Below are 25,947 nucleotides of genomic sequence, written 5' to 3' on the forward strand. Positions count from 1 at the left end.
TTTGGCCTGGCTGCTGTGCCCCGACGGTGGCAGCCAGGCGTTGGCTTTTACTTGCTTCGGTATTTCTTCCTCTCTTCCCTCCACAGCTCCTACCATCCCTTGCCATTCCTTCCTCTGGGGGCAGACTCTGGCAAAGTGACCTGGCTGTTGGCAGAGATAGCATTTCCGGGCGCCTTTTCCCTCCTTCTTTCCCCCCTCACTGGGCTTTGAAACTGCGCGCGCGCGCGCTGTTCCGATTTCCATCGGCTCTGCCGGCGGGAAAGTTGGCTCTGGAATGTCTGGAATGCGGAACTCCTTCCAACGTTCCCCCTTCCCTTCCCGCCTCTCCAATGCTCTCGCCTCCTGGCGCGCTCCTATGGTCAGCGCTGATTTGGTCAGCTGGTCCATAGACTCCGCCCTGGGCGCCCGGGAAAGTTCGTCTTTCACAGCCGAAGAAAGCCCTTCTTCAAAGAGCATTTGAATGGGTTCCGCCGATAGATCCCACCCCAATTTATGGATCAACATGGTGAACTCAGTCCAGTACTCACGGACAGATCGGCTCCCCTGTTTGCAAGCCATTAACTGTCTGCGGACCACTCCCTGTTCAATATCGCTGGAAAACATCAGATCCATGGCGCGAAAGAACTTCATCGTGTCCTTTAGGACGTCACTATTCGCTGCCATCAGGGGTCTAACCCAGTCTCTCGCCCCCTTTTCAAGATGCCCAATCACGAAAGCCACTCATGATTCCTCGTCAGGGAATTCATCAAACTGCAGATTGAGGGCATATTGCATCTCTGTCCGAAAGCCATGATAGTCTTTGGGCTCCCCCCCAAACTTCTGCACCAATCCTGGTACCTTTCTGACGAGCTGGGTGTCTTTCCCCTTTTTGTCTGCATCCTGAGCCCTCCTCTCCTCAAGCCTCGCCGTCTGCAGCGCTAGCTGGACCTCCAACACCCGGTACCTTTCTTCCAGGCTTGGACCCGCTCCAGCTCCTGCTTCTCCGGTTCCGGCTGGGTTGCTCATGATGCCTTCTCCTGCACAAGCTGCTCACGAAGACTGTCGGAATGCTGTGATGGGACGATGAGCTGCTTGTGTGTAAAATCCTAGTCCCTCAGAGTTTGGTCAAGTTTGCAAACCTCTGTCTGTAACGGAGCCCCTTAAACATGGCTCCGTCAGTCGCTGGCAGATTCCGACAGTGGTTGCTTTCGGAATCGCTTCCAACATAAAAGCTCCTTAACGGAAACACGTCTTCTGGACTCTCTGCGTGACAGTTTCCGGCGAGGAGTGGGTGTCCCTACAGGAGGTCCTGAAACCTCCCCACTGTTTTCGCTGGAAGTGTCTCTGAGCCATCCCTCCAGCTCCCTTTCCCTCAGCTCAGCTCCTCTCCCCCTACTGGTTCCCTCTTCAGCTGCTGAGTCTCTCCCAACCTGTGTGAGCCCTTTCACTTCCCTTCCTTCCGATGGCAGTTCCCTGACAGGTACCATCCCTAAAAAAAGCTCACCTGAGTATCTGAGTATCACCTGACCTTGCTACGCCTCTGGCTGCTGGTTACCACACTGGCTTCCTTCCTCATTAGCATTTCCTGCCATGGCTGCAGCAATGCTTTTCAATACCAGTTGCTGGAAGCCACAGGAGGCGAGAGTATTTTTGTGCTCAGGTCCTCCTTCCCAGATTCCCAGAGGATCTGGGTGGCCAATGTGAGAACAGGATCCTGACTGGGCAATTGTCCTGATCCAGCAACACTCTTTTGAAGTCCTTAGCATTTTCTGCCTGAGGCACTGGCCTCATTCTGCCTATCGATAGTCCTGGGTTATCTTAGCTCTTTGGGACAAACAGAAGTCACTTCAAACATTGGGTTGAGATATTGGGGGGGGGGGGAATGGAGAAGCTGGTTCTCTGTGGCTTCACCAGACCTGTTCTCCTCTGAACCAACAGGAGACTCTCTGAAAAGGAACCTAATCAGTGGCGTATTGGGTGCCCTCGTCATGTTGGCTGTCGTCATCCTGATCGTTATCATCGTCGTTCTGATTTCTAGAAGGTAAGTAACAGTTAGCATCTGTCTGTTTCTGTAGCACTTGAGGAGAGCGGAGTCTCTTTTGCACTGGGCGTTGATGCAGAGGAAGGCTCCACCTGGAGTGAATTTTTGGTTCGGTACTATGTTGAAACGTCATCACCAGTGTTGTGGCTGAGCAGACTCTAAGCCAATCACTGCCTTGCACCTTCAAGGAAGGTGGATGGTGGTGGTGCTTTTTGGCTTGCAAAAAACTGCACATTTGTGCTGGCCTACTCTGCAGAGCTTTCCAGACACTCATCTTTCCTCCAGGAGACTGATCAGGCATGACACAGCCACTTGGTGTCGCCCTAGCAAGTGCCGCTGTTGCTGGCAAATGACTATTGTCCAGCAATCAGTCTGCTGATTTTGAAGCCTGGGAATTGACAGGTTTTTGCAGCGATCCTGGCCATTGGGATGCATAGGTGGTGAGGAGTGTGAGCTCTCAGCCCAGGAGGTCAAGAGGCATGTAAAATAGCCCAGATTAGGCAGGTATCTGGTCCCAGAGCCAGCGGCTTCTCTATTCCCCATCCCTGGATTAGGGTGTGTGCATGGAATACATTCTATTATTACAGTTTTGTTATTATTTCCTTGGCTTTTCATTAGTTGGGTTTGCTAGCCTTTGTTAGGCATTTGGGCATATTTAAAGACGGGGCAAAATGTTAGTCAATAAAAGCAATACGCGGAATATATAAATGTGCTTTTTTTTTTGTACTGGTATGTGGCCTCTGAAGAACTGCCCATAAGGGAGCATGAAATAATATTATTAATAATAATAATACCCCACCCATCTGGCTGGGTTTAAATATGAGGTTCCCAACCCCTCGTGCAAAGAGTTTGCGCTACACTGAAGCACATGGGAAGCATAGCATTTGGGAACATACGGGAACCTGGGGCTACCTTTGAAGGTGACCCGGAAACTGCAATTAATCCAGAATGCGGCAGCTAGACTGGTGACTGGGAGTGGCTGCCGGGACCACATAACAGAGTGGCTGGGGAAACTCAGCCACATGGGTGGGGTATAAATTATTACTATTATTATTATTAACCTCCATAAGATATTGGAAACCACTTCCCATCACCCCTGACCACTGGCCATGCGAGAAACATTGGGAGGGCCACAGAGACCCCTTCCCTGTGAATGGGTTCCCCCCCTCATATACATGGTGGGGAGAAAGTTGGTTGGCTTTCTTTCTCTTTCTCCTCCTCCTTGCTTAGATGGTTTGAAAAGAGGATGAGAGAAGTTCAGGAGGATAAGGCTATTCCTTGCAATTGGCTCCTGATCATAATGGCTCAACAACTTGCCCCCCCCCAACTTTGCCAAAAATGCTCAACAATTTCTGTGTCCAGATTTTCACTTTTTGAAATATGGCAACCCTAACCAAAGGAAGGGCTAACACGAACGGTAACTGATTGAAGAAGCAGGAGGAAGGAAGTAAAGCCTGATGGAGAAAACACAATCTGCAGGTTGTTATTTAGGAAGGAATCACAGAGGGAAGACTAGGGGCTCATCCCCACCTCTGTTTGTCCTGTAGCTTTCCCCTGGGGAAAACCCATGGCTTAGCGCTGAATCGGAACAAATGGCAATCAGGTTTTCTGCAGATTGCTGTTTGTTCCGATTTAGCGCTAAAGAACAGGTTTTCTGGGGGAAGGTGTCAGGACAAAGGCAAAACCTCCTGGACCCATGCCTAGAAAACCCATGATTTTTTGGCACAAGACAACTGGAAGTGTGGATGAGCTCTTCATTACCTTTCTGCCTACTGCCCCTCACTGGTTCAGGCAATTTATTGCAAGCGTTATTGCCTTAATTGCAACACTTTGGACTCATGCACACTTCTGCTCATCCCATGCCTAGAAAGCACGGGTCAGAGCGGTTTCCCCCTTGTCCCACTTCTTTCCCAGGGAAAACCCGCTCTCTAGTGCTCAATCGGAGCAAACGTCAATCCGGAGAAAACCCCAAATGATGTTTGCTCTGATTGGGAGCAGTCTTCTCCAGGAGAAAGCAGTGGGGCAAGAGGAAGGGTGGATCAGCCCTCAACGAAAGCCCTGAGGAGGCTTTCTGAGCATTCGAGCCAACCCAAATGCCAACTCCAGCCAGCTGCTCTGCCTCCCCTAGGGACTCAAATAAAATAAACCACCTTGGGGAAAGCAGCCAGCAGGGGGTTGGAGGTGCAAAGGCAGACATGAGACAGAGAGGCCTGGTCTAGGTGTGCTGTTTCTACCGACTTCCACCATGTCAAGCAGGTGTGCTCCCAAGATTAAGTGCATCCCTGCTTCAAAAATTTTTTGGGGGTCAGCAGACTGAGGGCTTGCACAGTACCAAAGCAGCCTAAAAAGGTACAAAAATGCACATTCAGATGTTACCTATACTGTTTTTATGGACCCGTTTCAACTTTTTAGCCCATCAACGATGCATCTTTAAGATTTGTTGCACAAGCATCCTTTGTATTTCCTACGGAAGCCTACCTCTTCCTCTTTTGCCTATCCGCCGTTTGCAACATCTCAGTCTCGCTAATATATTCCTCCCTCCCTCTGCCTCTTTCTCCTTTAATTCAAGTATGAAGAAACTGTTATGAATCCCTCCACATATAAGCTTTATTAGTTTCTCATACAGTTAGTTTATTCTTCTCGGGAGTATTATTAAGTCTGAAAAATCCCCTTAGTTCATCAGTACGCAACCTCGTTGTCTGACAGTAACAAATTATTTAATTTCCTCGAGCAAAGTTGCTCTTATTTATAATTGATCAAGTTAAATGTGTTGCAGTCAGTTTATATACTGAGGCATCTATTGGGAAGCTGGCAAAAGCTATTTCTTATGTGGGGAAGAAATCAGACGTATGAAATCTGCCTTACTGCTCAACCTGGTTTACGCAATCATATCCTGACTTAGAACTCTTCTGCTCTTGGAGACAGAATGTCTCTGAATACTAGTTGCTGGCTATCACAAGGGAGAAGAGGGTGGTTGTGCTCAGGTCTTGCTTGCAGGCTTCCCAAAAGCATTAGGCTGGCCATTGTGAGAACAGGGTGCTGGACTAGATGGGTCTTCGGTCTGATCCAGCAGAGTTCTTCTTTATCTCTTTGTGTTCTGCACAAGCAGAGGGAGAATGCAAGAAGCATGAACTACAGCTTTCTGTTAAGTCCAAACTGGGGAACTGAAACAAGATTGGTTTCATAAGTCAACTTTTCACCCATGGCTACATACCCTGGTTGTTTGGAAGCCATTAACCATGGTTTCCTGGTGCAGAAGTCACGGGAACCATGGTTAGCTGATCACCTCCTTTCCTGTTCTACTTCCACTGCAGACCACAGGAGTGGGATTGTGCTCTTGTGCTTGGGTCCTGCTTGTGGACTTTCCATAGGCATCCGGTCAGCCACTGTGAGAACAAGATGCTGGGATCCTGGGCCTGATCCTGCAGAGCTCTTCTTATGTTCTGTAAGAGAGGGCAGCAAAATGAGGGCAAAGGGACTGCATGCAACTCATTGCATTTCTTGGCTTCTTGAGTCAGGATTTGATTGTCCAAACTTGGCCACTGACCTATTTAGCCTCGTATTATATTCTGACAAGAAGGGTGGGTGGTGCTGTGGCCTAAACCACTGAGACTCTTGGGCAGGCATAGGCAAACTCGACCCTCCAGATGTTTTGGGACTACAACTCCCATCATCCCTGACTACTGGTCCTGTTAGCTAGGGATGGTGGGAGTTGTAGTCCCCAAATATTTGGAGGGCCGAGTTTGCCTATGTCTGCTCTTGGGCATGCCGATCAGAAGATCGGTGGTTCGAATCCCTGCAATAGGGTGAGCTCCTGTTGCTCTGTCCCAGCTCCTGTCAACCTAGCAGTTCAAAAGCATGCCAGTGCCAGTAGATAAATAGGTACCGCTGCGGTGGGAAGTTAAACGGCGTTTCAGTGCGCTCTGGCACTGGTCACGGTGTTCCATTGTGCCAGAAGCAGTTTAGTCATGCTGGCCACATGACCCAGAAAGTTTGGCTGGAAAAGCGTGATGAGCGCTGCAACCCCATAGTCACCTTTGACTGGACTTAACCATCCAGGGGTCCTTTACCTTTTACCTGTATTCTGACTGGCAGTGACACTCAAAAGGAAGGGTCCTTTCCTAGTGCTCTTGCTTGATGCCCTCTTGATTTCAGCCCCCATCATCCCTGACCCTTGAACAAGCTGGCTGGAGTATGAGGGACTTGTTGGAGAGGAATGACAGCTCAGTAGTGAAGGTTCAATCTCTGGCATCTCTAGGTTGGGCTGGCAAAAACTCCCTGCCTGGAACCCTGAATAGCTGCTGCCAGCCAGTGTAGGTGATACTGAGCTAGACTGATCAATGTTTCTCACTTGGTCGAAAGCAGCTTCTGATGGGCACCAGCTTCTGGAGGGCACCAGATTGAAGAAGGCTAAGCTAGAGACTGAACCAGGGACCTTCTGCATCTGCTCTACTAGAGGCATCCTCCAATTTTTAGAATCATAGAATTTTAGAATTGGAAGGGACCCCAAGGGTCATCTAGTCCAACCCCCTCCAAAGCAGGAATGCTTCATTTTTTAAAATAATGTATTTTATTGATTTTTAAAAAGGCTTCCTTATGTACATTGGAGCAGCAAGCCTAACGTCTATAAAGTTGGAGTCTTCTAGGCATCGCTTGCTTAAGAAACATTGTACACCTTTATTCAACACTTTAGAAGCATGAAGTGTTATAAACGTTACTCTGACCCAATCTGTCAACATAAGTGACCCATAACACTCTTCATTTCTTGACCTATCAAAGTGTCTCCTTCTATGAAGTCTAATAAAATATCGACCTCGTTTTCCAAACCTCCCTCCCTCTTTCTCCCCTGTTTGTGATTTGGTGCGTGAGCCCACAGAAGCATTAGTTTCGCTCAGGAATAAATCCTCCATCATCAAGATTCTCCCTTCCTTGTCAATATATTGATAGACTACAACATATTTTACATTGCAAAAATCCAAGTTGGCTTGTTTCCCCCGCATGCAGATTGTTTGACACAGTAGTAACTGGAGATGAAAATGTCTCCCTCGATTTTAATTTTGTAATGAATTCTGGTGCCTTCAGCCTAAATCAATATGCATTTCCTGAATTATTAACAAAGTCTTACTTTCCTTGCATACCTTTTGAGAGAGAGAGAATTTCTCCCTTACTTATCGTGTTATGTAACAACCCAGGAGAAGGCAGAAAGTAAATCAGGATCGCCTAGTAAATCTCCGGGTGATTTGCAGTAGATCACCAGGGTTTTCAGACTCCCAGTTATTTTAATTACTGTAACAATTAAAAGGCAGCCCTAGCCACCATCAAGTTGCAACTGCCTTCTAAATTAAACTGCTGGGATGAAGAAAGCCTGAGAGGAAAACCTGGAATGGATTCTGGTGTAGCAGGACTGTAAGCCTGGTGCCAGTGCTGAAGACATGTTACTGGGATCTGCATGCGCTCAGAGGCACCCTGTTTGTTAATTCTATATTGCCCCATTTGAAGCAACTACTTACACAAGGCTTCAGTTGCTGTGTCTTGTGGTCCTAGTAACACCTCTAGTATTAAACATTGTGGTTCTAGCAAAAAAAATAAATCAATCAAATCCCAAATAGAACTGAAATCTCCATGCCCCAATTAAATCCATTTAGTGTTTTTAGAATGCATTTAATCAGTGCCCATTGAAAACCAGTAGGGGGGCAGGCAGGGAGCCCAACGAAAAGGCGGAGCCAGAGCCCAGGGTGGGAGGAGCCAACTAATTCTACTTTTCTCCCAGTGAGTTCTACAAAGGCAGCACTGAGTAAGGAGGAGGAAGGGGGGGGTAAAGGGGACCCCTGACCGTTTGGGCCAGTCGCAGACGACTCTGGGGTTGCAGCGCTCAACTTGCTTTACTGGCCGAGGGAGCTGGCGTACAGCTTCCGGGTCATGTGGCCAGCATGACTAAGCCGCTTCTGGCGAACCAGAGCAGCACATGGAAACACTGTTTACCTTCCCACCAGAGTGGTACCTATTTATCTACTTGCACTTTGATGTGCTTTCGAACTGCTAGGTTGGCAGGAGCAGGGACCAAGCAACGGGAGCTCACCCCATCGTGGGGATTCGAACCGCCGACCTTCCGATCGGCAAGCCCTAGGCTCTGTGGTTTAGACCACAGCGCCACCCACGTCCCTCAAGGAGGAGGAAGCTGGCTGCCAATGGACCGGTTTGTAAGTAAGAAGGCAGGTGGTGGTGGTGGGGCCCTGGCTCAGATCAGACTGAGGCTGTGGGGCAGTGCCCCATTTGCCCTTGCAGAGTAGCCTCCCCTGTATGTGATCACACTTGTAACTAATGGAGACAAGAAAACTGCAACAAGAAGCAGGAGGGTAAATTATACAACAGCTGCAAGGAAGTTGTACCATGGGCCCAAACATGGTGAGATACGGGGAGGCATAACAGAGTCTTGCTCCTCCATCTTCCGGCGGTGTACAGAGGTGCAGGCAAGCCCCCAAGCTGTCTCTCCTTTTCTTCCTACTGGACCAAAGGACTGAGGACTATGACAGTGCATGTCCTAGGGTCAAAAGAGACTTCTGTCATGTTTGCATTCAGGCAATGATCCTGGGGTAAGAGCGTAGCTCTGTCCCCATAGAAGAAAGTAGAAGAAAATAATATACTACATGACTGCGAATGATTTTCCTCTATCAGTGGGAGGATTACTAATGTAGCATTTGCTGTGCTATCTTGTTTGTCTTATTTATCTGAACACAGAGCATACCCATGAATAATCTTTTGAACAATTCCAGGAAATCACTGCAAAGTTTTCAATTAACGCCCCCACTCAATAAAACCATTTCTATCAAACAGAACCTTAAAATGTTTTCCATATACAGTGGTACCTTGGTAGTTAAATGGCTTGGCTCCCGAACAAATCGGCTGCTGAACACTGCAAACCCGGAAGTGAGTGTTCCGGTGTGCGAACGTTTTTCGGAAGCTGAACGTCCAACATGGCTTCCACGGCTTCCAATTGGGAGCAGGAAGCTCCTGCAGCCAATCAGAAGCCGCGCCTTGGTTTTCAAACTGTTTGGGGAGTTGAATGAACTCCCTGAATTGATTAAATTTGAGAACCAAGGTACCACTGTGCTTCTTTCCTTTGGTTACTTTATCTGTTAAGAATTTCCCCCACTTTCTCTCTTATCTCAAAGTAATCCCCAGTCAAAGAGATAGGCAGATGCTTTGGATGTCTGCACCAGTGACTAGCCATTTGGGATTATTCCATTTTGTTTGCATAGCAGCATCTTTGGAATTGTGGTTCTGAAACCAAACCAAGGCACCTAATGTTTATAAGAATATACACTGTTAATTCTCAGAGCTGCTTAAAGCAGCGTTGCTCATTCACAAGGCTTCCCACTAAACTAGCCAATAATCTTTTCCAGGTCTTCTGCTAAATTTTCTCCATCCACGTCAGGTAAGCCTCTTGACATGAACATTTCTCTCTCACACCCTGTTGTCTAATTCATCACTGTTCTCTTCTAACTATCTTTTAATCTTCTTGGTCACTTACAATCTCAACTACTTTTGTAGCCGAATCAAAACTTCCCAAATTTTGCTTCTATATACATGTAACCTCTCTCCTCAGCACCTCCAGCTCTTTGTTTATGATGTCAGGATTTTCTGTCTGTCTCTTTCTGGCTGCGATTCAAAACACACTTTCCTCCTCTATGATTCTATGATTTCTTTGAAATCTGGGTTCACTACTGAATAACATGCATAGGACCAGATTGTGATGTACATAGCCTTGCTTCCAGCATTGCCTTAACTCTTCCCCACAATCTGGGGCTAAGCCATCTCACTGATATTTGTGTTTTCCTAACCCTGGCCTTTGCTGGCCTGTATAACTCTTGCTCCCCCCCCCCCTTTTTAGGGTTCCCCATCTCCTTTGGTATATGAAGAAGAGCAGGCATGGTGTCAGAATTTGGGGCTTGTACAGCACTTAAAAGAGACATGAGATCATTTCCTTGGGGAGATGGTGGCTGCATTCACACGGCAGTCTATTCTGCCCTCCCAACATTTCCCTGCTAATTTCTGCATTACGCTTGTGTGTATCACCTCTAGAAATATAGCAGAATATAGCAAAAGTCTAGAGCTTATTTTCGTGTTTTTTGCTTCTGCAAAAAAATATGTTTTTGCAAATAACTGAGAAATGAGCGCTAAACTTGTGCTATAGTTGGCTACATTCTGGGAGTGGCTTACACATCGTGTGAAAGCTCGAATATAATGCAAAAAATTAATGGTTGGGAATTGCTGGGGAAATAGAATGAACTGCTGTATGAATGCAGCTGGTGAGTGTCTGGAACAGCTCCTGTAACGAGGGAAGAAATTGGAGTTTCTCATCTGTGCACACCAAGCATTGCAGTTTTGACTTCTACCAGTGGTAGCTGGTGCCAGGTTTGTAAGTAAGAAGGCAGGCAAGTGGGGGCTGACTGGGATTGCCCTGAGAGACCAGCCTCCACCAACTTGCACCACTGCAGCTTAAGCCGATGCTAAGATTCAGCACTCCTGTCCCTGTTGTGTGCATGTTCTGGACATTAAAAAGAAAAAGAAAAATGGATTGAGGAGTGGCATGAGCCAACTGGAGGTGGCGTGAGGTCAGTTAAATGAAAAGGGGATGAAATTTCTCTCTGCAGGTACCCAAAGGACAGAAAACCTTTGACTGCCTCAGAATCTTTCACAAAGCCCTTGACTCACGTCGACAGCGAGCTTTCCCCAGATGTCAAGGTCTGTAGCACCTGCCTCTCAGCTGTCACGTTTAAAAAGTCCACACCAGCACTTTGATTGCTTGCAGTCCAAAGTTGTGTTCAGGCAGGGTGGAGGGTGGCTGTGGCAGTGGCAAATGCCAGCCTCACCCCCCTCCCCAAAGTCATCATTTTCATATACACGTCTCCTGTCCCTGACCTTCCTCATGCTGCATGCAGAAGACCTCCATAGGGAGTTGGCATCCATCTGTCTCAGGAGACTATGAAAGTAAGCCTTTGAGGGTGAAGTCAAACCATTGGGAGAATTACAGTGCCTGCTGTGGCTGTAGGGACCAAAAGGGAAAAGACATGTTTTGCTGCAGCCGGGGCAGATGAAGGCATCCGGTTGTTTGCCGCTGCAGATGCACCACAGTGTTTCTTCTCCCAGCGGTCATTACTGTTGGTCACGGCTGTGGATTTACAACCTGACGGCCTGTCTCCAGGTGCTGTGGTTATCTGCAAGGGATTCCCACACAATGTTGCAAGGCTTCATGCCACATTTGCAGTTGAATCCCTTGAACAATGGGGGATGCTGCTTTATCAGATTGCACATTGCAGGGAGAGAAACCTCAGTCTTGAAGGCTGAAAGTGGCCCTTCAAGCTCCTTGGGACTCTGCAGTGGCAGAGCAAGCCGATTGGGTGACTGGGGTGGCACATGTGCCCTGAGCCCTGGGACGGGGCCAGCTGCCCGTGGGGAGGGGCAAGCCGGGGCAGGACACTCCGCAGGCCCTCCAAGGAGTCTGCCTGCCTCCTCCCACTCAGCCGCCCTACAGCTGGGGGGGGGGGAGAGGCAGTGGGCAGACCATTTGGGGCAGCCTGAGGGTGTCCAAGCCATTGCGTCACTCCCAGGAGAGACACGTGGCTTGGGTGCGCTGCAGGCCCCGTGGTGAGTGCCGCCTGGCATTTTGTCACCCCCCTCAGTGGTGACACCCGGGGTGACCCGCCCCCACCGCACCCCCTTCCTCCACCCCTGGAACTCTGCCCAGGCCCCACGGACCCAGCTCATGCATCTCACAGCTCTACATCCTCCTGTAGTGAGTTTTCCTGGCTGGGATGTTTCCTTGAACTGTGAATTCTCACCTTGCTTGTTGGGCTGGAGAATGGTTACACACATTTTTTACACTCCCGCCACTGGGATGCAGCTCCCAAAGGGCTTCCCACAAGGCATGTGTCCCTTGGATGGGGGAAAAAGTTCCCAACTCTGGACAGAAATCATTCCACTTGTGTTCAAGGAAAGGTTTATAGGTTCCTGGAGCAATATGAGGAAAGTCAGGGACTGAGCAAAGGCAGACATGAGGACACTGGGAATGGGGCTTGTGTACACCCCCATGGCCTCAGATTACCATGCATCCCTTCATTCATTCACAGAGATTAAATTTGGATTTTGTTTGTTTCTAATTTAAAAGGAAAAAGCTTCGAGGGCCTTTTAAGGTTAGAAATAAGGCAAAGAAGTAAGAGCGTGCTCAAGATTTGGGGGAGGGAGAACCTGTTTGTTCTTAAGTTTCGCAGTCCAGGTTACGGATAAGCTTTAAAGTAGCTCAATCCTGGGTTTTGCATAATGTTTGCTTGTTGTTTTTCACCAACAGCGTAACAGCCTCACGGTCCCTAATCCGGACGAAGGCAACGGCGCTCCTGAAGATCAAGAGAAGTTTGACGAATTCCCCGACCAAATCTCCAACGACCCCGAAGAGTTGCATTACGCATCTCTCAACTTCGGTGAACTGAAATGTTTACCAGAACCCACTTCAGAAGAATCCAAATCAGATTATGCTGAAATCAAGAAGGTCTAGTCTGCAGATGTTGAAAGAGGAGCCGGAGAGGCAGTTTTAAGAGGATTTCTCAAGTCTAGTTGACACTGCGAACAAAGGAGGTCACCTCCTGGTTCTGATCTGCTGTCTGCCCTCCGAAGAAACCTCTTCCTCATAGTGTGCATGTGTCAATTACCCTTCCTGCTCTTGTCCATTTCTCTATACCCCCTTTGGGGGAGCATAGGCTGCCCATTGTTAACTCTGAAACATGATCTGCAGCAAGTGAAGGAAGGGGGAAAGGGGCCTGTAGCTTTGTGGCAGAGCACATGCTTTTCATGCGCAAAGCCCTGGGTTCAACCCTCCAGCCAAAGGCTCTGAGGCTTCAGGGGTGGGAGATGATGCCCACCTGTGATCCTTAGAGACCACCTCTTGTCAGTAAGGCCGGCCTGAACATTAGGCAGAGTAAGGCGACTGCCTCAGGTGGCAAATGTTGAGGAGCAGCAGGGGCAGCTGCCTAGCTGTTTGCCAGTATTGAAGTAAGATTCAAATGCCACTCTGGGCAGTTCCTTTGTATAGAAAGCAGGGGACACCATTTTGTCCTATACCTCAACAGCAAAATGTATTGGGACAGCTCTGGCCATCGGAGCAAAGAGCATTTATTTTAAGGGAGCTTTGTTGGCTCAGTTTAGCCCCCTCCTGCAAAAGCTCCACCCCCTGATTTTTAACGGGCGTCAAACTTGCTAAAAGCAGAGCTGAGAGTCTGAGCAATGTCTCTTCCCCACCTCACTCATGTCTCATCAAAATACAGGAAGATGTTTTCTACTGTGTCAAGCCATCTGCCCATGAAGCTCAGGACTGCCTACACTGGCTGGTAGCAGAACTCCAAGGTTTTGGGCAGTGGGCAGTCCCTATCTGGAGATGTCAGGGTTGAACCCTCAATACAGAGCAGGTGCTCTTCAAAAATTTGCGTGCACGCAGAGGACCTCTGAGCACAGCCTTTTCGATTTCAGCCGTGTGTTTCAGAAATAAGGTCTCAGGCTGAATATGTGTTATTCATTCTGTAGGAATGGCATTGCAAGAATTAAGGCTGCAACACCGTGGTAGCTAGTTGGAGACTCCTAAGGATACAGACAAGAGAGCAACTCCCAGGATATTTTATTTAGGATAGCTGTTTCTAGCTGTCTTCATTTGCTAATAATCTTATTGTTTTGTTCTTTATGTAAACCGCTTTGAGGGTTTGCGACAATCGAGCGGCATATAAATATTGCGAAATGAACGAATAAAATCAACAAAGTCTTGCAGCTCCGCCTGCCAGTCAAGCAAAGAGTGACATCTCACAGCACGTGCTTTTGTGCAGGCATTGATTTGCAGCCTGCTGCAGGCTTTGAAATGGAATCCTCAGAGTCCCAGTGTTGTTGTTTTCCATTAAAGAAAGAAACAACCAGCCATATCACAAAATGCCATTTACTACAGACTCATAAATAACCACTTGTCCAATCGCCTATGGAAAGCCAGAGCTGCCTCTGGGGCAGTCTTGACTTTTGCAGGCTGGAATATAGCAGAGGCCAGTCCATTACGGGGACCTCAGCCTGCCTTCAGGCATGGGATGGGCAGGTAAAGATGTGGTTGGGGCTGCCTTGTCCACAAACCCCCTGCAGTTTAATAGATGAATCCCAGGATAACTTCCTGCGTGGGAATGACATCCTCCTCAAGGCCATTTGGATGCCTGTAAAGATTGCATTGTGCCAACAGTACGACTAGTTTCTGGTTTATTTATTTTTTACTTGCCCCTAGCCTTCTGTCTTTTCCAGCTACATGCATAAACACACACACTCTTTAACTGCATTGCTGGCACGATTCCGATTAAAAGGTGTGTTCTCGTTTTGTAAACGATGCATTATAATCAGTGCTTTATTTCTGGAAAAATAGGGGCAGGTACTCACCATGAAGTTGTAACAGTAAATACAGCGGTACCTCGGGTTAAGAACTTAATTCGTTCTGGAGGTCCGTTCTTAACCTGAAACTGTTCTTAACCTGAGGTACCACTTTAGCTAATGGGGCCTCCCGCTGCCGCCACACGATTTCTGTTCTCATCCTGAAGCAAAGTTCTTAACCCGAGGTACTATTTCTGGGTTAGCGAAGTCTGTAACCTGAAGTGTCTGTAACCTGAGGTACCACTGTATCACACTTTTTAACAACAACAAAATTAGGTGCCTGTACTGCATACCCTGGAGAGAGAGGGGCAAAAGCACTGATGACAGTCCTGTTGGTTTTTTTTAAAAAAAAACCTGCAAAACAAAGCATACGAAAATGATGCCAACGATGACTCAGAAATTGCAGGACATGGAGAGTACAAAATGAATCAAGGAGAAATATCTTGCCCTGCCTTCTCTGGAAGAAAAGTGAGTGCTGGGGAGAGAGTAATAAAACCTTCTCTCCACCTGTCAATGTGTATTGGAATGCTTTGCAATGGTGCAGCCTGTGTGACGATTCCAATGGCCCTTTCTGCCGCTTGCCGCCCGGCACAAACCAAGCTGTGCAATCCTCTGGCCGCAAGAATGAGACCGTTGCCTCCTCTATAAATAAATAGCTGCTCACTGTCGAACCAGCTGGTGGTGCGCATTCTGCAGGCAGGCCTGCTGGCTGTGCGATGTCATGGTGCCAGTGCGGTTGCAAGATCTGCAGAGAGGAGCTTTCTTTGTTGGAAAGGTGTGAGGAGGATGAGTCAGTGCGAGAAATCACACGGCAACAGTGACATCAGCTGGCCGGAAAGGGACAGGGATGACACCGTCCAAGGATAAAAGCAGCGCAAATGACGCAGCCTAAGGAAACCTGGATATTTATTTGTTTTGGAAGCAGGTCATGGGTCCATTTATTAGAACTGGCAGCAACTTTCTAGGGACTCAGGCAGAGTTGTCTCCCATCACTAGAGATGTCAGGGGATAGGAATGTCTGCATGCATACTATAGCATGTGCTCTACAAGGGAGGGGCTCTCCCATGAGACAGGCTGAGGTAGCCACCTCTGGCGGCAGAACCCCAAGACACAGCACCGTCCCCTCCAACATTTCTCCGATGAAAATTGGGACATCCTTTTTTTTTTTTTAATTAGTAAATTTTATTAGTATTTTCCACACAATAACAAGAACAAAATGGAAAATAACAATACACAAAACACAAAAACAAGCTTATGAAAAACAAATCCAAATCTTACAAATTAATAATATAAACACTAAAAAGGAAAACAAACGTTGACTTCCTCCAATCCCACAGCACCTCCTATACCTCTCATTGTATCTTCCTGTTTTCCTGATCATCTCTATCCTAGCATCTAGATATAAATCCCTCTTTCTTACCTTTTCACTTCACAAGGTTATTCCAGACTCGGCCAGATTTCTGTCCTCGAACCTTGGCTTTTAAGGTATTCGTTTAGGTACTCCCATTCCTTTTTCACTTCACTTTTATGGTTTTTGTCTTATTATATCTGTCAATTTGGCTAATTCTAAACATTCTGAAAGCTTACATAAGTATCCTATTTAATAATAATTATAATATCCCGCCTATCTGACTGGGTTGCCCCAGCCACTCTGAGCAGCTTCCAACATATATAGAAACGCAATAAAACTTTAAACATGTAAAAAGTTCCTTAAACAGGGCTGCCTTCAGGTGTCTTCTAAAGGTTGTATAGTTACTTATCTCCTTGGCTCGGGGGTCGCGTAACTCCTTACCCCCCACCATTTCTCCAGTCAAAACAGGGATGTCCTAAGGAAAACCGGGATATTCCACGGTCAAATCAGAAACCGGGACGGCTTCTGTAAATCCAGGACCGTCCCTGGAAAATAGGGACACTTGGATGGTCGACAGCACCCCTGTGGGCACCCAGCAGGCCCTGCCACCTCTGCCAATGGTTCCCAGCAAGAACTCTCATGATCTCACTGAAATCTCAAGAGAGCTTGTGCACTTGCAGGTTCTTGACTGAACCCCCAGCCACTGTTTTGTGGGTGCAACCAAAAACACAAGTAAGGGAGACTTTGGTGGTGGGGCCAGGACCTTCTCATGTTATCTTGAGCAATAAAACAGGATGGGCCACTTCACTGCTCTACCGTTTACTAGGGACCTTACATGTCTCTGGTATAATAATAATAATAATAATAATAATAATAATAATTTATACCCCGCCCACCCCGGCCAGAGCCGGGCTCAGGGCGGCTAACACCAGTAAAATTACAGCAAAATCATACTAGGAAAAAACAACACCAATTTAAAATACAGGTTAAAATGCCATTTAAAATGCAGCCTCATTTTAAAAGTAGCCCATAGATCAAAACCATAAGGGGAGGGAAAACATAAAGGTCAGACTGAGTCCAAAGCAGAGGCCAGGCAGAACAACTCTGTCTTGCAGGCCCTGTGGAAAGATGTCAAGTCCTGCAGGGCCCTAGTCTCTTGTGACAGAGCTTTCCACCAAGTCGGGGCCAGTACTGAAAAGGCCCTGGCCCTAGTATGGATGTGTGGTCATTTTCTCCAGAGGCTCTCTCTGCGGTGCTTCAGGGGAATGCAAGGGGTCATTGCACTGCAAAGGGAAAGGTGCACGTGTGAATGCTCATTGCCCAGAACTTCATTCAAGCTAGGGCTGTTTTGCAGGGTTACCACAGAGCACACAGCACACAGAGACTCAACAAATGTATAGCTTACATTCTTATAGAGAACCTGTGATCCTTCAGATGCCGCCTCCTTCTCAGCACTTGAACTCAGGGGCATCCAATGGAATGTTGGGAGAGTCAGGACAGATACCATACTTTTTCATGCATTGTTGAACTATGGAACTCCCTCCCATTTGAAGCTGCGGCGGCCACCAATTAGGATGGCTTTAAAAGAAAGTTCATGGAGGGAAAAGCTACCAGTGGCTACTAATCTTGATGGCTACGCTCTGCCTCCATGGCTGGAGTCAGAAATGCTTCTGAATACCAGTTACTGGAAACCACAAAAGGGGAATGGTTTCTTGCACTCGGGTTCTTCTTGCAAGTTTCCCACAGGTTGCTGGACTGGGGGAGCACTGGGTGCAACTGGGACAGAAGTACTGCCCTTATCTAGGACTAAGACTGAGGGACTGTTGTTGCCACAACACCAGAGCTCCATTTGCCTTTAATAGCCTAGCCTACAGAGAATTTTAATGGAAACAGGAGCAGAAATTGCTGAAGTTTACTTATCAGCCCTATGTCCTGAATGGCAATCAATCTTCTGACTGCAAATGGCATTCGCTGCTGTTGCTTTCAGTCCGCAATTGATACTTAATGGATTGCATCCTTTCCCGATCACATTGTATTTCCTTTGCATGGAAACGTATGGGTGGAAATAATGCAACAACAACATATGTTATGTGATTATGTCACAGTGGACCGCAAAATGAATAACGTAGCTTTTTGGCAGAAGATGAACTGCAGTGGAACGGAAGCGGCGCTGCATGCAAAGAACACAGAGTGGACCAAAAAACAATACACCTCTACTTACAAGTGGCAAGAGCTTTAAGTGGCAAGGACCAGTCTGGATGGTTAGCCTTGGTGAAGACTTGGCGTTTCCATCCCCCCAAAAGTTTTTGATTTGAGTTTCCATTGAAATGAGACTGTATTTTAATGTTTTAATGTTGTATTTTAATCTTGTTTTTAAGTTGTATTTCAATCAATTTGTTTTTATATCGGGTGTTAGCTGCCCTGAGCCCGATCTTGCCTGGGGAGGGCAGGGCATAAATAAAATTTATTATTATTATTATTACTACTACCACCACCAGTGGATAGGAAGAGTTGTAGGGGAAAAAGTTAAACCACATCACCTGTAGTAGGTACTCAGTAGGCAAGCTGCTCACTTGCACAATGAACATATTTGAAAACTCCTAATTTAGACATGCATATAAAGTATTTAACAAACGTAAGGTGTAGCAGCAACCCTTGGAGATTGCCAGTAAAACATTTAATCCACTTTTGTTGCCAAGTGTAGGTAATAAAATGATGGCACCTTCAATCGCACCAGCTTTTTAAGTGAATAACTTGTATGTTCAAAGCATTTCTCTCTCTCTTCCTGCAGCCCTGGGTACCGCAACCTGAGATCATTTTGCAGCAAGATGCGCTTAATTAAGAACAAACTGAAAGTCTATACCCACTTACCTGGGAATGTGCCTCGCTGGGGATCAGGGAGTATTTGATTTGGTTCACATTTAAAGGTGATTCTATCTCATTTGCACTTCCTGAAACAATATGAGACCTGAAACAAAACCTTCCTTTGATATTCACATGTCTCTGAATTTTGCAATGCAGTTTTCCAGCCAAGTGGTGTGTGCCAAAAGTGTGCCTAGCGCTGCATATATTGGGGAGAGTAACATACAGAAATCAGAGCAGACATATATATATATATCAGATTGCACTCTAACAGTGCAAGCCTGTTCTTCTTTGCTCAGAAGTTACGTAAGTCTCCTTGTGTTCAGTGGGGCTTGCTGCCAGGTAATTGTGTTGAGAGTTGCTGCCTTAGGCTTCAGTCCTAAGTACACTTCCCTGGGAGGAAGCCTCATTGTACACAGCAAGGCTTCCTTCAGAACAAACATTCGCAGGATCGCCCTGTATGTCTGCACAGCAGCCCCTTCACTCCATTTTAAGAACATCACAAACTGCAGATTGGCTTCTCTCTCCACCATTACACCCATTTTTACACTTCATTGATGCAAGGCCAGGAGGCCCCAGCAGGTGGCACTATTCACTAGCCTATGATGCCTTGAGCTCAGCTGTAGTGACTGCTGCCAGATCTCTCTCTCTCTCTCTCTCCTGTGTGCCTCAAGCATGTTTGCCAATGCATGAATCTTTCATACAGAGAGCATGTGGGAGAACATTCTGTGGCAGGGGTCAGAAATTGCCTGGGGATCTGTGCTCCAGACATGCTTCAGGGCCTGACTTCTGTCTAGGTATTTATTTATGTGAAGGCCAGGGACACCTTAACTGCATTTTTCTGCTAGTGTGCGTTCAGTTTGCTGAACCAGTTTGGAACATCAGCCATTCCCTGAAAGTGCTAATGGACAAGAGTGCCTCTGATCGTCTGCAAAGTGTGATTCTGTAATCACAAATGGCCTGTGCACCTGCTTATTATTATTTTTTAATAGTTTAATAGTTTTTAACTGTTCCTGTGCTTTTAACAGTGGCTTGACACACACAAGCCCACCTGCTGTAGAATCTCGTAGGATGAGGATAGGAGAAAGCTTCAGCCAAAGAGGAAAGGCAACCGTCTAATCAGATCCAAGTGTTCCTATTTTCCAGGGACGTCCCTGATTTAGAGAATCCGTTCCGGTTTCTGATTTGATCTCGGAATGTCCCACTCTTCCTTAGGTAAAGGTAAAGGGACCCCTGACCATTAGGTCCAGTCATGGCTGACTCTGGGGTTGCGGCACTCATCTTGCTTTAATGGCCGAGGGAGCCGGCGTACAGCTTCCGGGTCATGTGGCCAGCATGACTAAGCCACTTCTGGCGAACCAGAGCAGCGCACGGAAACGCTGTTTACCTTCCCACTGGAGTGGTACCTATTTATCTACTTGCACTTTGACGTGCTTTCAAACCGCTAGGTTGGCAGGAGCAGGGAGCAAGCAACACTTTTCCTTAGGACGTCCCTATTTTCATTGGAGAAATCTTGGAAGTTATGGAGTTATCTGACCCCCGAGCCATCTGAAGTCAATCCTGTATAGGGAAGTTTTGTTTAATGTTTGATGTTGTATGATATTGTTATATATGTTGGAAGCTGCCTAGAGTAGCTGGGGCAACCCAGTAAGATGTGTGGGGTATAAACAGTAAAATTATCATTATGCAATGGGACGTCCCTATTTTCATCAGAGAAATGTTGGAGGGTATGTATAATGGATTTCTTCTGGTTGGAAGGAGGCCTCTTGTTGAGGTGTGGACCTCATCAGGTACCCAACATTGCCAACTTCAGCATCTGCCTGGGTCTCAGTTTTGGCCCTATGGCGGCCTTCTGCTGCACCAGCTCAAAGTGCCGCCTGTATAGCTGTCACTCACTGATTCTCCAATGAAAGTTTGAGCTTCCTCCATTGAAGATCAAAGGGTTGAAGGGGGGATTTGTTTGGCATTCTTGACCTTGAGCAATCGGAACAGATTAGAGATTCTGCTGGTTTATTGGCCACTTCGCTGCCTAGCAGTCTCCCTGCCTGAGCTGACAGAGCTGGTCTCAGAGGCTGTGTTGAGGGCTGCTGGAACAAGTCCCTACTTGGCTATGAAGCTCACTTGGGTGGATAACCTTGGGCCAGCCTCTGCCTCTCAACCTAACCTACCTCACAGGGTTGTGTGGATTAAATGAGGAGATGAAGAACTATGTATGCTACCTTGAGTTTCTAGGAATAAAAGGTGGGATATGTTTCAAAAACAAATGAATGAACTTCTGGCTCCATTTGCGCATATATATATATATACACACACACATATATAGGTGGGACATGGGTGGCGCTGTGGGTTAAACCACAGAGCCTAGGACTTGCCAATCAGAAGGTCAGCGGTTTGAATCCCCGTGACGGGGTGAGCTCCCGTTGCTCAGTCCCAGCTCCTGCCAACCTAGCAGTTCAAAAGCACGTCAAAGTGCAAGGAGATAAATAGGTACCACTCCGGTGGGAAGGTAAATGGCGTTTCCGTGTGCTGCTCTGGTTCGCCAGAAGCGGCTTAGTCATGCTGGCCACATGGCCCGGAAGCTGTACGCTGGCTCCCTCAGCCAATAAAGCAAGATGAGCGCCGCAACCCCAGAGTCGTCCACGACTGGACCTAATGGTCAGGGGTCCCTTTAACTTTTTACACACATACATATACACAACTTTGAAAAGTTGTGCACAAAAGAGTGTACAATGGGATAAATGCATGCAAAGAAAAAAGTATATGGATATCTGTGCAGGCATGCATATATGCACAGATATCCATACACTTTTTCTTTGCATGCATTTATCCCATTGTACACTCTTTTGTGCACAACTTTTCAAAGTCTACGCATTTTTCTGCAAGCAACATAGATTTCTGTATGTTATTTTGCAGCCGCTTTTCAGCAGTATACATATTTTATATGTCCTTTGGTCGAAGAACTGCATTACGCAAGTGGGATAAGTGGAAATTTCCTAGCAGAGCTGCGTTTGGGTTGCATCTGTTGTTTTGGGGGAAGTGTGAATTTCCTAACGAATGCCTCTTCCATCCCTTAGTCTCAGGTGATGTGAGATGACAGTCCCCAAACTGCCTCTGCACCACTGCCTCCAAATCCGGACTCTGGCTCTGAATTTCTCCTGCTTCTGCGTTTCAGAGAGCCTGGCACCCAGCTACCTGAAGCCTTCCACTCCTGTTCTTCCATTCCCCAGTGTTTCTTCCTTCTTGTCACTCCGGGGGGGAATGCCCTCTCTCTGGGGAGAACAGTTTTATCCAACGGCCACTATAGTTCTCAGGGTGGTTCTTTCCTCTCCTTTTTTTATTTGATCACTTATTCATGAAGGCATTAAGGCTGATGTACGACTCGCTCGGGATCCCCTCCTCCATTCCCCAAACAAAATCAAAAGCGCGTCACTGGCAAATTTATTAGCCCTCTGTGAAGTCCCCGGAACTAGCCTCCAGGGAGCCGTAGTCACAGCGTGCGTTTGACTGCCTCCTAACACAATAGTAAACTGGAAAATCTGTATCGGCCTGCTTTTTCCGCAGAGATAGACAACCAAAGGGGTGAATTTTAAGATCTGACAATACCAAACAATGCAGCACTCCTTTATAATATAGCAGCACCCAGCCACCGGCTCAATGACTGGTTTTAAACAGATAGAAGTACTGTTTTGGGGGGACAGGGGGCAGGCAGGTGTGTAGGCCTCCTTGGTCCTGAATGGGGTAAGTATGCCCCTGAAGGACCAGGTTTGCAGCCTGGGAGTCATTGTGGACTCACAGCTGTCCATGGAGGTGCAGGTCAATTCTGTGTCCAGAGCAGCTGTCTACCAGCTCCATCTGGTACGCAGGCTGAGACCCTACCTGCCTGCAGACTGTCTTCCCAGAGTGGTGCATGCTCTAGTTCTCTCCCGCTCTACATGGGGCTACCTTTGAAGGTGACCTGGAAACTGCAACTAATCCAGAGTGCAGCAGCTAGACTGGTGACTGGGAGTGGCCGCTGAGACCATATAACACCGGTCCTGAAAGACAGACATTGGCTCCCAGAATGTTTCCAAGCACAATTCAAAGTGTTGGTGCTGACCTTTAAAGCCCTAAACGGCCTCGGCCCAGGATACCTGAAAGAGTGCCTCCACCCCCATTGTTCAGCCCGGACACTGAGGTCCAGCTCCAAGGGCCTTCTGGCGGTTCTCTCACTGTGAGAAGTGAGGTTACAGGGAACCAGGCAGAGGGCCTTCTCAGTTGTGGCACCTGTCCTGCGGAATGCCCTCCTATCAGATGTCAAGGAAATAAACAACTGACTTTTAGAATACATCTGAAGGCAGCCCTGTTTTTAATGTTTTATCGTGTTTTTAATATTCTGTTGGGAGCCGCAAAGAGTGGCTGGGGAGACCAGGCCAGACGGGTGGGGTATACGTAAATAGTAGTAGTAGTAGTAGTAGTAGTAGTAATAGTAGTAGCAGTAATAATAATAATAATAATAATAATAATAATTTTAATTGGGAGTCTTTTTGACTCCAGTTGGTTGCAAATTCAGCTGCCTTTCCCTCCTGGGTGGCCTGAGTCTTGTGACATGGGTGTTGCAAGTGACACTGGCAGTGAGAATCTGTGCCACACCTGGACTGTGCAGGTAAGTCTATCAGCCTGGAAGCACAGGTGGGGAACCTTTTTTTTCACCCTGAGGGCCGCATTCTGTTCTAGGCAAACTTCTGGGGGCTGTATGACAGTTATGGGTGAGGCCAGAAACAAAAGTGGGCGCAATAATGCTAATTTTACTTTAGTGCAGTAGGCTTGCTTCTGTGTGCACCTTCTACTCCGCTCCAACAAGAAAGAGGCATTATCAGAGTTCAATAGTATATTCTAGCTTCAGGCTTGGACCCAAGGTGGATCTACACACAGGGGGGAAAACCCGCTATAAATAAATCACAAATTAAATTGTTATAACCAAAGAAAAAGAAAAACGCTGTGTAAATTTGCATGGAAAAATTTTGTGCTCTACAGCGCCACCTGGTGCTGCATGTTTATAACACATGTTTTTTGACTAATGTAGCTGAGTCCCCAATGTGGCACTAAGTGACCATCCCTTCAGTGCAAGGACTTACCCTTGTGCAACAGGATTCCCCTACCTCTCCCACTCCTGTCATCTCTAAATCTGTTCTGGTACCCCCCCCCCCAAACAACCCAGAGCAGATTTTGGAAGCATGCATGGGGAGTGGAGGTAGAGGAATTCCATTACACAAGCACAAATCCTTGCACTGATTGGGTGATTTTGTAGCACCACGTTGTACACAAAGCTCAACGAGGCATGTATAGCCTGGTGACAAGCTGATTTACTACCAATAAGAAAATCCCACGAGTGCAGTAGGATTTACATCCTGGTAAGGACGCTTTGGAATCCAGTGTTATAGGTTTGGGGGGTCAGTCTGGATGATGCCCAAAGGTCTCTTCCAAACCTGTGATCCTGCGAGGTTAGAATCCATAAGCACAAACCTGCTGAACCAGCTCCTTTGTTCAGGTAACGGCCTTAGCTGGTTAGTGAAGTGCTGCCATTTACATGTCCAAAGAGGTTGCCCTGTTGCCATAGAGACAAATGGAGTGGGGAGGACTATTGCCAGCTCATTTGGTTGGATGCTGTGTCATCCTGCAAGGGAGAAAAATAGGCCAAGGAGGACTGTGAGAGAGAGAGTTTTGGGTTGATGCTAGAAGCTGAGGACAGAGAGGCTTATCTGCAACTCAAAGCTATGGCTTGGGGATCTTCCTGGGAACCTTATGGAGGAGGTGAGATCTGTTGTAGGGTTGATGCTGTGAGCCCCTCCATCCTGTACTCAGGTTGTGTACATAAAACCATATATACTAAAGACACCATAGTCTCTGTTGAGCTTCTGCCCAAGGAAAACAGACTCTGGGTAAGCGCTGGAACCACTGTTAGCCCTCACCGCTCAGAGACTGGGGTTTTGTGCAACATCAGTTTGAAAGGCACATCGCTGGAGAACAACAATAGCAGTTCCGCCCCAGCCAGCCAGCCACTTCTGCCCTCTGCCTCCTTCTGCATGGTGGGCATCACTCCTTTGGAAGTCAGGTGGGCTTTTGCCAAATGCCAGACATCCCTTGCAAAGACAGAGAGGTGCCCCGGACCACCCCCCCTCTGCTTTTCCAGCCAGGTAATGAGTGCCTGATTGTGGGTACCTCTTCTTCAGCAGTGCCTAATGAAACTGGTAGGGCAAAAAGCAGGGAGCCCAACAGTAGGTGGCGCCAGAGTCAATGACAGTCAGTGACAGCAAAGTTCCCGTTTTGTCCCATATCCTCCTCCCGGCCAGCATCTACGAGGGTAACACCAAGAGGAAGGAAGAGGAAGGTGACAGGCAGGGTCACCCCCCCAGACTGGTTGCAAGTAGGAAGGCAGGCAGTTGGGGGCTGTGCTGTGTGAGAACAGAATAAGGTTGGTGGGACACTGCCCCATCTGCCCCAAATGTGGACCAGCCTCCACTGATCCTCTCTCCTTCCTGCCAACCCATCAGCCGGCCTCTCTTTATTTCCCAACCTTCGACACCAATTTCACAGCAAGCTGGTTCCATCATTCCCAGACTTTCTGTGCCTGTTAATCATCCCTCTTCCACGTCAACCCCTAGCCCACCAAAAAAAAGGGGGAGGGAACCCTCTCTGCTTCTTGTCTCAGTCCAGGCTGCCTTGATCACTAGGGAGACACCTAAAGCCGGTCTGCTTGTCTTCGCTATCTGTATTTGCGAACTTTTATCAGTCTGTATCTGTTTTATCCGTTGCTGGCAATCTGCAGGGCTATCATTTAGGTAGAGAAGATAAGAGCGGGGGAGTGCTGGATTAGACATGATTAGATTAGAATAGCTTCATTAGACTGAGAGACTTAGATGAGTAAAGATAGATAGACCTACAGATAGATGGACAGACAGACAGGCAGACCTCGAGGCTGTTAAACTGAAATGATGGGTTGCCACCCTTACACAATTCTTCATCTGGGGTATAGAGCAAACACCAACCGACTTTGTACAACTCCCATCCATTTAGGGTGGCCATGCGTCCTATTTTACAGAGGACAGTCCCCTGTTTGAATACATCTTCTGCCTGAAGGACTTCCTGGTCCAAGTCTGGTTTAAAGATGGCGGACGGAACCCTAAGAAGGGGGTGCTGTTGTGAGTAAAGCAACAAGGCTTGCCATACGTTACTTGAACCAGTTGGAGGCGATAGAGAGAAAGGCAACCTGTTCCTCCTCCTCACTGGTTCC

General features: G+C 47.4%; 1 protein-coding gene across 5 annotated transcripts in view; it reads left to right on the forward strand.

Annotated features, from left to right (window-relative positions):
• LOC308484183 (sialic acid-binding Ig-like lectin 13) overlaps positions 1 to 13,933 on the forward strand; it is a 35,094-nt gene extending 21,161 nt beyond the window's left edge. For 2 of the 5 annotated variants that reach the window (XM_081018889.1, XM_081018888.1), the window contains 3 exons: positions 1,918 to 2,020; positions 10,675 to 10,765; positions 12,369 to 13,933. In XM_081018889.1, coding sequence (XP_080875015.1) covers positions 1,918 to 2,020; positions 10,675 to 10,765; positions 12,369 to 12,572 — 398 coding nt within the window. In that variant the 3' untranslated portion in view covers positions 12,573 to 13,933. Of the gene's footprint in view, positions 1 to 1,917; positions 2,021 to 9,423; positions 9,456 to 10,674; positions 10,766 to 12,368 lie in introns of all 5 variants that reach the window. The other 3 variants (XR_013989899.1, XM_081018891.1, XM_081018890.1) reach the window with 3 other exon arrangements.
• Positions 13,934 to 25,947: the final 12,014 nt, after the last annotated feature.

This window comes from Podarcis pityusensis (genome assembly GCF_964106645.2).
Source record: "Podarcis pityusensis genome assembly, chromosome: 8".
Classification (NCBI taxonomy): domain Eukaryota; kingdom Metazoa; phylum Chordata; class Lepidosauria; order Squamata; family Lacertidae; genus Podarcis; species Podarcis pityusensis.